Source organism: Bombus bifarius, unplaced genomic scaffold, assembly GCF_011952205.1.
Source record: "Bombus bifarius isolate JDL3187 unplaced genomic scaffold, Bbif_JDL3187 scf7180000008178, whole genome shotgun sequence".
NCBI lineage: Eukaryota > Metazoa > Arthropoda > Insecta > Hymenoptera > Apidae > Bombus > Bombus bifarius.
In genome coordinates this window covers 746,513-760,673 of record NW_022884495.1, presented here as the reverse complement: position 1 = coordinate 760,673, position 14,161 = coordinate 746,513, and the positions used below count along the sequence as shown (strand labels likewise).

At 40.1% G+C, this 14,161-nt stretch overlaps 1 protein-coding gene across 4 annotated transcripts in view; it reads right to left on the bottom strand.

Moving 5' to 3' along the window:
• Positions 1 to 1,248: 1,248 nt before the first annotated feature.
• The window catches only part of LOC117209617 (amyloid-beta-like protein), a 46,333-nt gene continuing 33,420 nt past the window's right edge, over positions 1,249 to 14,161 (bottom strand). Inside the window, exons 6-16 of one of the 4 annotated variants that reach the window (XM_033451841.1) lie at positions 12,192 to 12,282; positions 11,315 to 11,445; positions 5,119 to 5,344; positions 4,297 to 4,507; positions 3,780 to 3,962; positions 3,018 to 3,089; positions 2,693 to 2,883; positions 2,401 to 2,561; positions 1,754 to 1,980; positions 1,526 to 1,672; positions 1,249 to 1,364 (exon numbers count right to left, since the gene is read on the bottom strand). In XM_033451841.1, the coding sequence (XP_033307732.1) occupies positions 1,254 to 1,364; positions 1,526 to 1,672; positions 1,754 to 1,980; positions 2,401 to 2,561; positions 2,693 to 2,883; positions 3,018 to 3,089; positions 3,780 to 3,962; positions 4,297 to 4,507; positions 5,119 to 5,344; positions 11,315 to 11,445; positions 12,192 to 12,282 (1,751 nt within the window). In that variant the 3' untranslated portion in view covers positions 1,249 to 1,253. The remainder of the gene's footprint in view (positions 1,365 to 1,525; positions 1,673 to 1,753; positions 1,981 to 2,400; positions 2,562 to 2,692; positions 2,884 to 3,017; positions 3,090 to 3,779; positions 3,963 to 4,296; positions 4,508 to 5,118; positions 5,345 to 11,314; positions 11,446 to 12,191; positions 12,283 to 14,161) is intronic. The other 3 variants (XM_033451844.1, XM_033451842.1, XM_033451845.1) reach the window with 3 other exon arrangements.

Here is a 14,161-nt window from a genome sequence, read left to right as displayed (position 1 = left end):
GAAACACGACGATAACTCGGCCGAATCGAACAAAGCTGACGAATATTTTCCGTGCATACGTTCGGACAGCACCTCGATAAGATAGTGGACTTTTGTTATGGAATGATAAAATATCTTGCTTCTCGTTAGAACTTTAGATACGTTCATGATTCAATTTCTTATAAGTATAAAGTTGTATAATCTAAGTAGACGTTAAGTACTGAAAAGGTCGCTGAAAAAATCAGGCAGTGGGAATCGAACGGAGATGAAAAAACAGCTGCAATCACGAAGGTGAACGTGCATTTGATCGCCGTTCTGATATTTTAAGAGTGTCGTATAGAGCATACACGTAATTTTTTATCGTATAGTGCTATTTATTTAATATGCTTATCATTTCTTGTTCTTTTAAGTCGGATTATACTTTTATATTGCCACTGTGTAAGCTGCTACCGCTGCTACCATTTTTTTTTCTTATTGTTAGTTTCACGTATTATTTAAGCTGCGTTTACTTTTATTGCCATTTACTATCTCGAAAAATATCAGAACTCAGAAATATACAGCAAAGAGCGCAACAGCACGCATACTGTGAATGCGTCATCGACGAGATACGTTTCTTCCATCCCATACGCATTTCCTATTGCTGAAAAAAACAATGAGTTCGTAACTGATCATAGTCCACAGCCTTCTAATCGAAGGGTATCGCGTATAACATTTAATATGAGTAATGATTCTCTTTTCATTCCTTTTCTTTTTTTTTTCTTCATCATGAGCGCTCCTTCCTGTGTTTAGTTTGTTAATAACATATATGACAACGAAACGAAAACAACGTGTATGAGATACTTCCGAAGACAACTTTACGCGCTTCCCATATGGCACATTGGCATGTTGTTTCCCTTTCGAATTGTCTCGCAGATAATCCTGGCAGTACGAGCGTGTGTTCTAGCTCGTAATACTTCTATCTACTACGGTGTTTTGTAATATTGCTTTATACATATCATAGATCGTTAAATGTGGTCGTATAACGTCGCAAGCTATCATAAAGAGACGTTCACATAATGATATTGTATTGCAATACCTATTTCCCTATGGACAGATTGTATTCCATATATCACTAAGATGTAGATTTGTATACTTTCGGAATCTTCGGAAGAACCTCGAACCTGAAAGTTATCTTACACTAACAAAATACTATGACATTCTTGAAGAACATACGCGAGAACGGACAATTAAAGACCAGTTTCAAATAAAATCTCTTGTAGACCGAGGTGATTAAATTATTCTTTGATCTCGAAGTATTTATATGTAGGATTTTCATATCCATTGATCTGCATGTTTGCAACATGCCGCTCCTCTGGTGTAGCTGCTTGGTCAACTTCAATGAATCCCTGTTTAAAATCAGAAATATATGATTATACTGTAAAATTTGGCTAAAAACTGATTTATGTTAATTTTAAAGAATATTAACAATCTTAGTATAAATATCATTTAATAATTAAATCACGAGTATTTAATTTTTACTTCGAATAAAACAGTCTTCTTTATGTACCTGACTGTGGGGGCTTCTTGCACTGCGTCTTTTGAATACTGCTACGCCTACCACTGCTGCAGCCATAAGTGCGATTCCAGCAAACGCAAGTGTGAAGTAGACAGATCGACTTTCCCTGTGATACATCTCCCTTCTCACAGAGTAACCCTATATAACAAAATAGAAATATGTTCATATTATGATATTTCTTGGATATTATTATTCAGGCAATTTAATGACTACATTTACCGGTTCAGAGTGGGAAATATCATGTGTCATGCTGTGAGCTGCCCTTACAAGTCCTTCACTGTGCATAGCCGCCACTGCAGACGGTTGCTCTGGTGGCTGTTGAATATCCTTGTTGTCATTTATCGAGTCATTTTCTTCCTGTTGCGCCTGTTCCGTACGTAACTCGCCACGTTCAGCCTTGCGTTGCTCCTTGCGTACTCGCTCCAGTAGTTTTTGATGTTCTTTTTCTATAAATCAATGAAGTATATTTAAATATAGTTCTTATCGAATTTTGTCGCATTTGTCGAACATTATCAATGAGAGCTGAGGGAGCAGAATACAATAAATCACATTTTTTTATAGGAGAGAGAGAAATTCAGTCACCAAGGTTGTTCTTTTCCTTGTTTCTGGGATAAACATGTATTTTTTTGGTGTCACCATAACTTAAAAAACATTACTTACTATAATATTAAAAGATTGTTTATCTTGGCAGTTATATGCCTTTACTTTTTTCAAAGCTTCATCAACTATGTCTTTACATCGAACAGGTTCTTTCCATTTTTAGTCAAATTTATATTACAATATTCCTTCTTATCACAAAATCAAGTCAAGAGTGTTTTTGTCATGTTCTTTCCCTACGTTCTTCATTCGTTAAATTTCTAAGTTACCTTGCTGCTTACTGGTAACGTCAGCCTGATATTTATCTAAGATGGCTGCTTCCGCTTCTCGTGTCATCGCTAGCAGCAGTCCAGGAGTCTCATCTTTGCTCCTGAGGGCCAAAACGTAATCATCCATAAGGCGGCCAATTTTTGCGCTTAAATCAGGATACCTAAATATAACGAACGAAATACATATAGTGTTCTATTAAGTTAAAGTATATGTATTTTTTCTGCACTGTCAAAATCTGGAATCTGATATTCTAAGACGTTGACTGTTACGTTATATCGACCGACACGTTACCGTTCTAGCATCAACAGACTCTGATTGGTAATTCTATCGATCTCTGCCAAGTGTTCCAATGTTGCTGGCTTCTCGCGTTGAGCTTGTTCCAAGCTGCTATCCAGCAGATGTTTGTAATGAGCAATAGTATGGTGCCTGTCTTTGTGAAGAGCCCGAAGCAATTTCTGAAGACATTTCTGAATACGATGCATCTGAACAAGAAATAAGAGGGTAATATATTATTCGCGGATTTGCGAGTGGAATACTTAAATACTGAATATTTCTATATGGAATTCTATGGAATGTACAAATATGGAATATATAGAATATCTTTTGAGAAGCTTACATTTGGTGGAGTTTCGTTCAGAGCAGCTGTGTAGCACGACATTGCTTCCTCGTTTCTTTGTTTAACAGCTTCCTGTAAATTAATACCATACATAATAAATATTATACTTCCCTCTCTCTTTCTCTTTTCGTATACATGATGTATATAATTAAGCATTGAACGGCGCTCATTTTAGGAAGAAATGAGATCCATATATTATAATATATTTTGTAATCTAAGTGGAGATAATTTACTAGTACGAAAGAAATTCGTATATATATATAATTCTACTATGTATCAATTAAGATAATATTACAATTATGCGTTTCTCTTTGTATTAAAATCAAATTAAACTGAAATTCTCTTAATTCCAACATTTTAGAAAAGGAGAGAACATCATTAGTTAGAAACAATATAGTTTCCAACGTTTGAAACGATATTTATAATATAAATTAGGCATGTAAGTATGTGTACATGCAAATTTAGAAGATCATCTATTTTAAATACATCATGATGGGCCTGCATGAACTAATTTCGAGAATAAAGCAAAAGAATAAACCAAAGCAAATAAAACAATAAATATATTACATCAACTAAATCTTTAAAAACCCAATATACTACCCTGTTCGGTAGGGAATACATTTAAAAAACACGAAGAAGAAGAATATAATTATTATTACGATTCGCATATAGGAGTGTCCTTCGGCTACTGAAATCTATCCACGACTGTCTCCTTTCTAAATGCTCGTCACCTGCATCGATTATTCTACTCAAATCACGTACTTGTACTCTTTGTTGATGCATAGCGCTCAACTGATGTTTCTCCGCGGCACCGCTCTCTTCCAGAGCAGCAACGGTTTCCTGGAATCGCGCGGTCATCCATCGTTTGAAAGCATCAGCTGCGACCGGGTCATGGGCACGAATGTCTTGATATTTCTCTTCGAGATCACTCCAGTCCTTCATCACCTGAAAACGTTGTAGCACAAAGATTTCGACACTAGTGTCCCGCGAGATAATAGCTATCTCTGGAAAGTCGACCTCTTATTTTTCTCTGTCCTCCGTAATAGCTGTCTCTCGAAACTGTTTATTTCCTCATTCGATAAATTTACATCATTCGTGATTCAACGAAAGCGAAGAAGCAAAAACAAGGAAAATTGAATGAAAGCAAAAGTGAATAACGGAGTGAACAAGAATGAAAATAAAAAAAAAAAGAAGGAAATGACAATAATATCGTTTGGTTTATTCAAGGAAAAATGAATGAATGAAAAGCGAAAGCTAGGTGGTAACAACACCTGCTTACTTTCGTTACTTTCTCCTTGTGCACCTCTTCCAGCCTCATTTGTGCTTGCTTGTAGCTCTGGTGCTCGGAACGAGGATCGAAATGAGTCAGATACGGATCCGGTGTGCTCTGCGATTGAGAGGACTGTTGTGTGCTGGTGCTAACTGGCAACGGCATCGCGGTCACGTCCTGTTTCGGTTTCTCCGTGGTTGAAACTGTCGTTGACAATCGACTGTACAGAATGTGCATACATCTCTCGTTAGTAAATGAACGTTATATTATTCACGATTATGCGATAATCATGTAGATTTATTGGTCAAATTTAATGGTATTAAGTAGATGGGTAATTATTCATTTTTAATCGAAAGTAGGTAATTTCTAAATAGTGTCCTTGAGGATTTTGTTCCACCTGCAACGACCAACACGTATAACTATATATACAGGGTGGTTGGTAGCTGGTGGTGCAAGCGGAAAGGGGGTGATTCTACGCGGAAAAAGAAGTCGAAAATATAGAATAAAAATTTTTTTTTTAATTTTCCATCTAGACAACGATCTACAGTGAGATCCGTTATAACGAGACGCGATAAAGTGCACGCGTACCGAACCAAAATTCAAAGTCGATTTTTTCAAAAACAAAGCCTCGAACGAAAAATGTTTATTCTATATTTTCGACTTCTTTTTTCGCGTAGAATCACCCCTTTTCCGCTTGTACCACCAGTTACCAACCACCCTGTATATATCGAATACTTGATGTTAAGTGAACACGGGATGTAACTGATCCCTATCGATTAAAATTATATTTAATATTTATGAGTTGAACTTGCAGGTTCGATGCAAATTTACCTCGTCGTGGTGTCGTAATTGTAATCGTCGAGATATTCTTCGTCGCTCTCGTCATCGTCGGGTTGATCGCTAAGCACGTCCTCGGGATCAGCTTCAGAGTCATCTTCGTCATCTGCGTCGGTGTCCAGGCCATCGTCATCTTCGAGATCATCCTCGTCCTCGTCGAGATCTTCGTCCATACCCTTGGGAATCGGCAGGTCGATCGGTTTCTTGGCTTTCATATTTTCTGCAAATTACACGTAAATGTAAATAATATTTTACCGAGATCAGACAGACCAAGTTCTGTCCGCTGTTTCGAGAAAACTCTTCTGATATTTCAAATTATCCATCCTTCTATCTCAAACGATTAACCAGTTAGCTGTTTCCGACGAGTATACTCGTCACGAAGAAGCGGCAACGTTTCGCGTTACGACGAGCCCTGTCGATAATAAAATTCAAAAATAAAACGGTTTATTCTTTTTCCAACTCTATTTTCTGTAATTCTATCGCAACAGCCACGCATACTCTGTATTCGACGAGTATACTCGTCGTCGCTCGTTTCTTGCCACGCGTTTTAGGTACGCGTTTCTCAAAGTTTTCAAAGAGATCGCAACAGCTAACTGGTTGACTAAGATCGAGAGGTCTATGAAAATTCTTTATTCGATGTCGAAACAGAGTGAAACTGCCGTTTTCGGTAAATTCTTTGCGAAAGAGAAATAGCAAATCGGTCGAAACAACTTATTTGCCGAAAGCGTCATTTGACTTCGTTTCAAGTCAAATCTTTGCACATCCACCTGACACAGGCTGACACGTATGCAGTGAGACGAAAATCCTTTCCATTCACCGACATCCTTTCAACGAGGATTTAAATTCGTATTACGCGACGCATAAAGAAAAATTTGAATCCCGCTCGGCAAAACGACAGAGACAGAAAGACAGAGACAGAAAGATAGAGAGAGAGAGAGAGAGTCACGGAATTAATTTGCATAGCTAACATAAAAGCTGCCGATAGTACTACACGGAGAACGAATGCAAATTGCAGGGGAGGTACAGGCCGCGAGGATCGCGCATTTCGAAATCCGCCTGTCCGTTGCATCTCCGGCGAGGCGATGTTTTCCCGCGACTCGCGTCCCTTTTCCACCGTGAAAAACTCTAATTTGTCTCTGTTATGTTGAAGAGGACAGCCGTCTTGACTAACTAGGTTCTCGAGATGTCCCATTCTCCGAGAATAGACACGCTGATGAGCTGACTTCTCGAGTTCTGCAAAGGCAGACAAAAGCTTCGCCCGTCGTATCCTCGCCGCTATCCTTTTATCTGGGTCACGTGGCGGTTGTGTTGGCACTTTTTCCATCGAGAATATCGTCCGGCTATTGCACGAACGTATCGACGTATCGTCGTTGATCGAACCCGCCCCCGGAGGGGACACTCATCCGCAAGTTTCCAACGACGAAGGAAGGAAATATCAAGATTTGACCGACGATATACCGAAAAGAAACAGGGGGACCGACGATCAACCCCTCCGGCCGACCTATACCGAGGGCTTTCCACGTATTTTCACGGACACAGAGGGAAAGAACGCTTTGCCAGTTCGTCCGTGAAAATCGCCGCCGTTGAAAACCGTGCACAGCTGGACGCTCGGCTCTCTTAAAAATAGCGGCATAAACAAAATGTGCAAACAAGTAGCTCGTCACCGCTACCTGTCGTCCCCTACCAGTCTTCCGCGAGTAGAAGAATTTGACGGTAGGAAAGTTGGACGTGTCGCCGAACTGGCCGTATAATTTCAGATAAGGTAATTTTAAGAGAAGATACGTAAACGAGAAACGTGGACACGTTGAACATTTGCTGGCATTGCTTGCCGCTTCGAACACCGATTCTTATATTAAAGGAATACTCTCCAGGTCTCTGAACAAGTATACCTTCTATACAATATTTTATAATATTTTTTATTAAGTAGAATATATAATTTAAGAGATTGGAGAATATAATCTACGAAATCGCTAACCGGTCTTTTACTTATTTTATCAGATTTAATCATCACCCTTTTCTTTAATTCAACTTTTCATCTTCCTCGCGGTTACAACCCTCTGAGGTTACAACCTTCTGAGAAATTATAAGCTCTGAAACCCCTAAACTTCTACCTTCTTTCCACCGGCCAATGTAGAAAATAAATGATTATTTTCCATTCTCCGACTGATTCTTTCTCTTGTTATACGATAGAATCACCTCCCTCTCTCTTTCTCTCTCTCTCTCTCCTCCTCCTCCTCTTCTTCGTGATTCAGACTTCGTCACAAGCTTGTCAACACGGCGTACATAATAAACCCGGCTAAAGCACCACCCTACGAGCGGTGGTTGGTCGACGATGGTTGCGGTGGCGGAGGTTGGAATTTCGTCGGTGATTCATCGGTCATTCCTATTGATCAGTAAGCTCGAGGGTGGAAAGCCAAGGGGACGTGTCGCGAATCAAGCCAGCAGACAGTGCGGCTACGATGGATAAGCGTATTGGCTGCAGTTTATTAGCTACACACGTACGGCAGGCATATCGGCATCGTGTATTGAAAAGAAAAGATGCGCAGGAACGGGCAAAACCATAGTATTACGTTGCGCAGTCGTCGGGAACGTCGACGGCCGTTATTGATTGCACGAGCGAGTAAGATAGAAGCGGCAAGGGTAAACTACCCCGTGGAGAAACGGAGAGGGTGAATCGAAGTGTACCCACTTTCTTAATGCACTCTCTTCTCTCTCTCTCTCTCTCTCTCTCTTTCTCTCTTCATCACCTTCTTTCACAGTTTCTTCCTTTCTCTCTCTCTCTTTCTCGTTTTCAAGCTGCCCGAACGACGCTCGATCGCAAATAGAGCACAAAGTAGCGATGCGATCAAGTTCAACGTGTACGTTACCGTTAATAAGTAAACTGCGGATGTTTATGTAAACTCAGATTTTCATGAACGTAATTGGAAATATGCAGCTTACAGTCAATCGCGAAAGTCTATGTACATAGACGTCCATTAAATACGAAATACTCGAGTAAAAAGGCTGGTTCTAAGGAATTTTCACATTGGCTGACGTACAGTGGCTCGCGAAAGTATTTCAACTTGAAGATTAATATACGGTACGAACAATGGTGTTCAGCGTGCGATTTTAGCGACGAAGATACAGCATCGATAAATATTTCGGCTCGCTGGTACAGCGTATAATTGGCCGCCCGAATCTAATTTTCCGACGTACTTGAGCTCGTGGCTTGCACGAAGCTCGCTATCAGACGGCTGTTCGCGATCAATATCGAGCGAGAAACGAACAGACGCGGGTTTTAATTATTAAATTAATTTGCGTTATTAGAACGTTTAATTCTTATTAAATCGTCCTTCTCTTTCTCGTCGTTCATTCGCTTCTCGGGTACGTCGTGCTTTCTAAACGGTTCGCACGTCACAGGCACGTTTTCCAAACGTTAAGTCTCCTTTGTCACTTCGTTAAAAGCTTACATACATCGATGATCAACGAGGAGAATCGTTGAAACGATTCAATGGTATTACGAGGTTCCATGAATTCCGGAATGGTATCGCTCGACGTGCGAAAAAGGGCCCGATTTAAAGCGAGAATGAAACGCGAAAGAACGACAAAGAACGCGTTTTTCGCAGTAACGCCGATACTATTTACTCAAATAGATGAATCGGGCTACGTAATATTTTCCATCGTTTTGCGCGCAGATCGGATTACAATAACACGTTTTCCTTTTCAGCGATCAAACGTCGGGCCGCGAGTTTCACTCCTACGTTGTTCGAAACACGCGAGTCGTGAGAATGAATCGATAATTACATACACGCAGACACGAAATAAGGCCAACATGTTTTACCGGGTTTACATCGTAAGCAGGATCGATCGTTGTTCGAATCAATTTTTATTTCGATAATTATTCGAACAGACGAACTATCCGATATCTTTATTCGCGAAAACCTGGTTTTTCGTCATTTGCGATCGAAGCTTGCTACAAGTATCGGTATCGGCGAGGACGAATTATTTAACTTCGACTCTGCTTCACTTTATATTCATAGCTACGTTTTCCAATAATAATCATGCAACGAGCTACTGTGAGTTGCAACGACAACAACAGAGCGTGCAAAATACAAAGTATCTACTATTATCGTCTATATACATCTGAAACATGTTGCAATGCACGGATCGAGTTCTAGATTTCACGATACAACTTACGGTTGAGACGGTAAGACGAATTTCAATAGGAAGATGACGAGTAGGGAAACGTACGAAATAGGCTTTTGTTCATTTTCTGGCTTTTTATGTGTTAATCGATAAATTCGATGGATTTCGACAAATATCTCTGACGTTAAGATAATCGTTTTCTTCTGGCATCGAACAGCGGGATTTTTGAACAAGACATGGTCGAATACGAGGACGATCTACGAAGCTTTACGATGCAAGTCTTCTAAAAGCAGTTAAATCGACGAATTGTCGAAACTTTCGACTAGTCGGAAATATAATTATCTGTGTAAGTTTCGAAGAGACTGGAAAACGAACGTTTCACTGCGAAAGCAAATAAAAAGACAATTTCACACGATGGGATTACAGGAATGGACAACGTAGGATTAATCGGCAATGGGCTAGATTTTAACGAAAATTAGAAAAAGAAAATAGAAAATGTAATTTACTGTCAAAAAATATCGCTTCATGAAATTCGTTTAATCTGCCGTACGAAATGTTTCCAGCGCGATTCTGTTTCCGGTAAAATTGCAACAATGTGAATAATCACATTCATCCGCTGTATAATCAGATTACGTTTTTCATCGATATGCGCGAAGCAAACACTGTTAATTATTTTAGTTATCGCAAACATTGTTTTTTTTTTGTAAAAACGTATGTGAGATCCATGTTGCAGAAAAAATGGAATATAAAATTTAAAACAAATGGCTGTAGCAAAATTTTTGATAAAATATGGCCAATCGTCGAGAGTTTATGGAAAGGCGAACAGGATTTATGGAAATTCCATCACGTTGAAACCACGCGTTTTTCATTCGGTAAAAGAGCTTCGAGAGGGACGTAAATCTATCGAAAATATAAAGTGTTCAGGGCGATCTTCCATAAATCGACTAGATATTCTTACGAAAAAATTCGTGAATTTAAGATCGACCATAACGATGAGCCAATCTTCTCCTCGTTTTCCCCTGATTTATTCGCTTATCATCGTTTTCTTTCCTCCTTTTCTTTTTTTTTTTTTTTTCAATTTCTCGTACAAAAGGGGCTACTCGTCGTTCCTGAAATTCGAACTGATATCGTCGATATCGCGACTGATACGCCAGAAAACGTGTGTGCGTTAGCGGAAATGTAATAAATAACGGATTCGACGTTGCAATATGCAATAAGGTACGAAAATAAAATTCCGACAATAGACTACAGCGAAACCCTATTTATCTGAATTCATCGGTGAACAAATAATTCACGTACCGCGGTTCATATTATAACACGGTAGTTGAATCTTCTCCATCACCTATCGCTTTGCATTTACGTAATAGGAGTTCATATTCGGACAGGCGAAGTGAACCGGCAAAGTTCGTTTAACTTGAAACTTCCAAACGTTCCGTATAACGCGAACAACGCGCTCGTAAAATGCGTCTACGAGTATTCGAATGCTTTCACGATCTTGTACACGATATATCAGGCGAAGTCGGCGGTTTCGAAGTATAATATTCCCAATAAAATTTCTTAACGTCTTCTCGTCGGAACTTTGTACAAGTCGACTTCGAGACACGCATCGAAGGATTTCAGAATGTATTTTCACATTCGACAGAATCAAATGTCGTAACTTAAAATCGGATACGTGCATTGCGTCTCATTTCAGTGCATACAGGCGGTGTAACCCATTCGCTGTTACTGCGATACGATTATTTTATCACTGGAATTGGGTTTCTTCCCCACGCGTCACCTCTAGCTTTAAGTAATAATTACAGTCTCCTATCGCGTCATCATTCGTTGCATCGTTTAACGTGTCGAAACAAAATGACATTGTTAAAAACAAAACTTTGTTAAGGAAGGATACAACGCAACGGAATTGCAACTAAATATCGCCAATTAGATCGTTGCGTTGGACGCAACGGGTGCGTCGGTAACAGCGAATGCGTTAAGAGACTACACTGTTCGACACAGAGATGAAGAAAGTCGTCGATGAATGAACGTGAATGATGATATGAGAGAATGTACGTACGTTACGTACCTTTGAGGTGTTTCGGGCAGCACACGAATTCCACGCCAGAGAACAGCGATATTCCACAGGGCAACAACATCGCGAAGCTCCTCAGGTTCATATTCCTCTCTCTGCATGTGTCGGCTGCGGTCGCGTTCCACCTGAAACGGAAGATTCCCGGATTATGTTCCCAGTTTCTGTTCCTTTCAGCGAATTACGAGCTTGCGTTTCGCAGAATTGCGTTATATATTCCGGTTTGCAAGATTCTATTCGCTTCTTCCAACGGGGCGCTTTCCATCGGACACGTTCTTCGGTCTATCGTTAGACCGTGGATATCGATGGATTTTCCAGAATTCCAAGGCTGCAAAAATCTACAGAACGCACGTGCGCGAAAATGTATAAAATATCGAAAATAGAGGCGCCTATTGATAATATTCGATAGACGAAACGAATTTTGTTCGCTCCTTGGATTCATAAAAACATAAAGCTGCACGAACGTCCACGGTGCAGCTATCGCGACGCACCTGGAGCATCGCCTTGAATCAGCAGAGTCAGTCGCAACGTCATCTCCCTCTGCTGATTTTGATTAAGCATCGAACAAACGTAAACGTTCGTCCGCTTATTATTATAGACCGTGGATTTTTATTCGACGAAGGAACGTTTAATGGACTAAACCGAGCGTGTGAGCAAACACGAAGCCATCTGAAAATTCCGGTGGGATTAGCTGCGGTCACCTAACGAGGCAGCAGGTACCTTATTTCAAAGGCAACTAGAAATTATTATCGAACTGGGAACCCCGATGAAGCGTATGGTCGTGGAGGATAGGGTTACGCGGTGGCGGACACGTAAATCGATACGCCGGCGTTGGCTCGTCATCGACGAGACGCTCGCTCGTTGGCTCGCTTACCTGTGAGATTCCCAGCATTTCGTCTGATTGTGAAGGTGGTCGAACAGGCAACCTTCCGGCACGAGCAACGCGTCGCTTTGGAACGGTCCCTCTGAAAAGGAGAACGTGTCGATGTGAATAAAAGCGAAGGGAAAAGGTCGGGTACTGTGGCATGGACACGCCTATATTTATCGTTGAAAGAGACACGAGGCAGAGATCGCGTCACATGGTGATGCACGTACAGGTCCATAGCTGTCTACTCAACCCCTTAACGAGAGCCACTCTGGCGCTACGACGCGGCACAACTCCACTCGACACGACTCGCAGGAATCGATACGGCAGAAACTGCAAATCAGAGTGACTCGCTTCGGGGGTGTAAACTTGTATACGGCATCCTAAGACTGCGGTCAGAATTCGCTTGGGATTACGTTTCGTACTCTATACCAGCAGGTGTTTACGACGTGTACGAAGTCATGGGAACAGTTTGATTATTAACAACTTGGTTGTTACAGGCTGCGTCCACTGAAAGTTACACAGTCGCTCGTGAAAGTTTACATAAATCAATCGAATTTCGTGTACGCGAATTAGCAATGAAACTAGAAACGCTTTTCGTCGCAACATTTATATTTACGTATTCGATACTCGTTATACGACATTCCATTAATGCAAAGAAATCGACTTTCGCATTTATGAAGAAATTCTGCCTCTTTGGAGTTGTCTACTTTACGAACCGTACCAATTTTTGTACTTTCAACGCTTTCGTTTGTTAGATACTCGCAATGGACGATGGAGATGTTTCAGATGAAGAGAGTTCAAGTTTAATAAATTTACGTAATTTGTGGAAGAATTCAGAATTCTGCCTCTCTGGGGTTGTTCACTTTACGAACCATACAAATTTTTGTATTTTTAACGCTTTCGCTTAGATACTCGCAATGGACGATGGAGATGTTTCAGATGAAGAGAGTTCAAGCTCAATAAATTTACGTAATTTGTAGAAGAATTCAGAATTCTGCCTCTCTGGGGTTGTCCGTTTTACGAACCGTACCAATTTTTGTACTTTTAACGCTTTCGTTTGTTAGATACTCGCAATGGACGATGGAGATGTTTCAGATGAAGAGAGTTCAAGTTTAATAAATTTACGTAGTTTGTGGAAGGATTCAGAATTTGTAGATTTCTTGTTAGTCGCGTTACGAGGCGAAAACTCCATCGAATTTATAAATAGCTAGTATCTCGTACGCACGGCGAAGTTAAATCATTTTTGCTGAAATTACTGTTCCTTATTAAAATCGAAGAAAAAGGAGTTACATTTTTATTGAAAAAACTTAGGAAACGCTTACAACAGCAGCCAATTTATAACCCAAGCTGTTTCATCTATGAATAAATGCTGCGAGTTATTACATTTTTTTTTTTTTTTTACACAAACAGAATGAAACGCAAAAGGAATAAATAAATGATTTTGAAACGTTTCGCAAAAATTGTACAACGAGGTTTTAATACAATTTTAATACCGAAAACGTCAAACGTTTAAATTGCGTTTCATTCGTCGTTCGGAATTTATAAATGCGCCGGCATGAACGTAAATTTATAACAGCAACAGAATTTGCAAGCTCGAAAAATGCAGCGATACCTTTTTTTACGCTATTTTTTAAAAATCCATCGTTGCGGAGATGTTGCGCGAAAAAGGAAAAAGTTGAAATTTAAACATTGAAAAGTTCACAATGACCAGAAGGATACTTCACAGGGGCTGTTTGTAAATTTTATCTCTTTCTCGTAGTCGTTTTATCAGCTTCGAGTAGAGATTCTATAGAGGAACGTTGTGACGTGTAGTGCGATATTTTTTTATTACGGGCCATTCTATCGTTTTATTATACCCGTGTGCGAGCCCGTGATTCGACAAGCGTCCCGTGAATCTCCAATTTTTATACGCCTGGTCTACAGTCGTACGTTAAAGCTAAACGATTCGTCGATCATCTAAAATTCAAATATCAAAA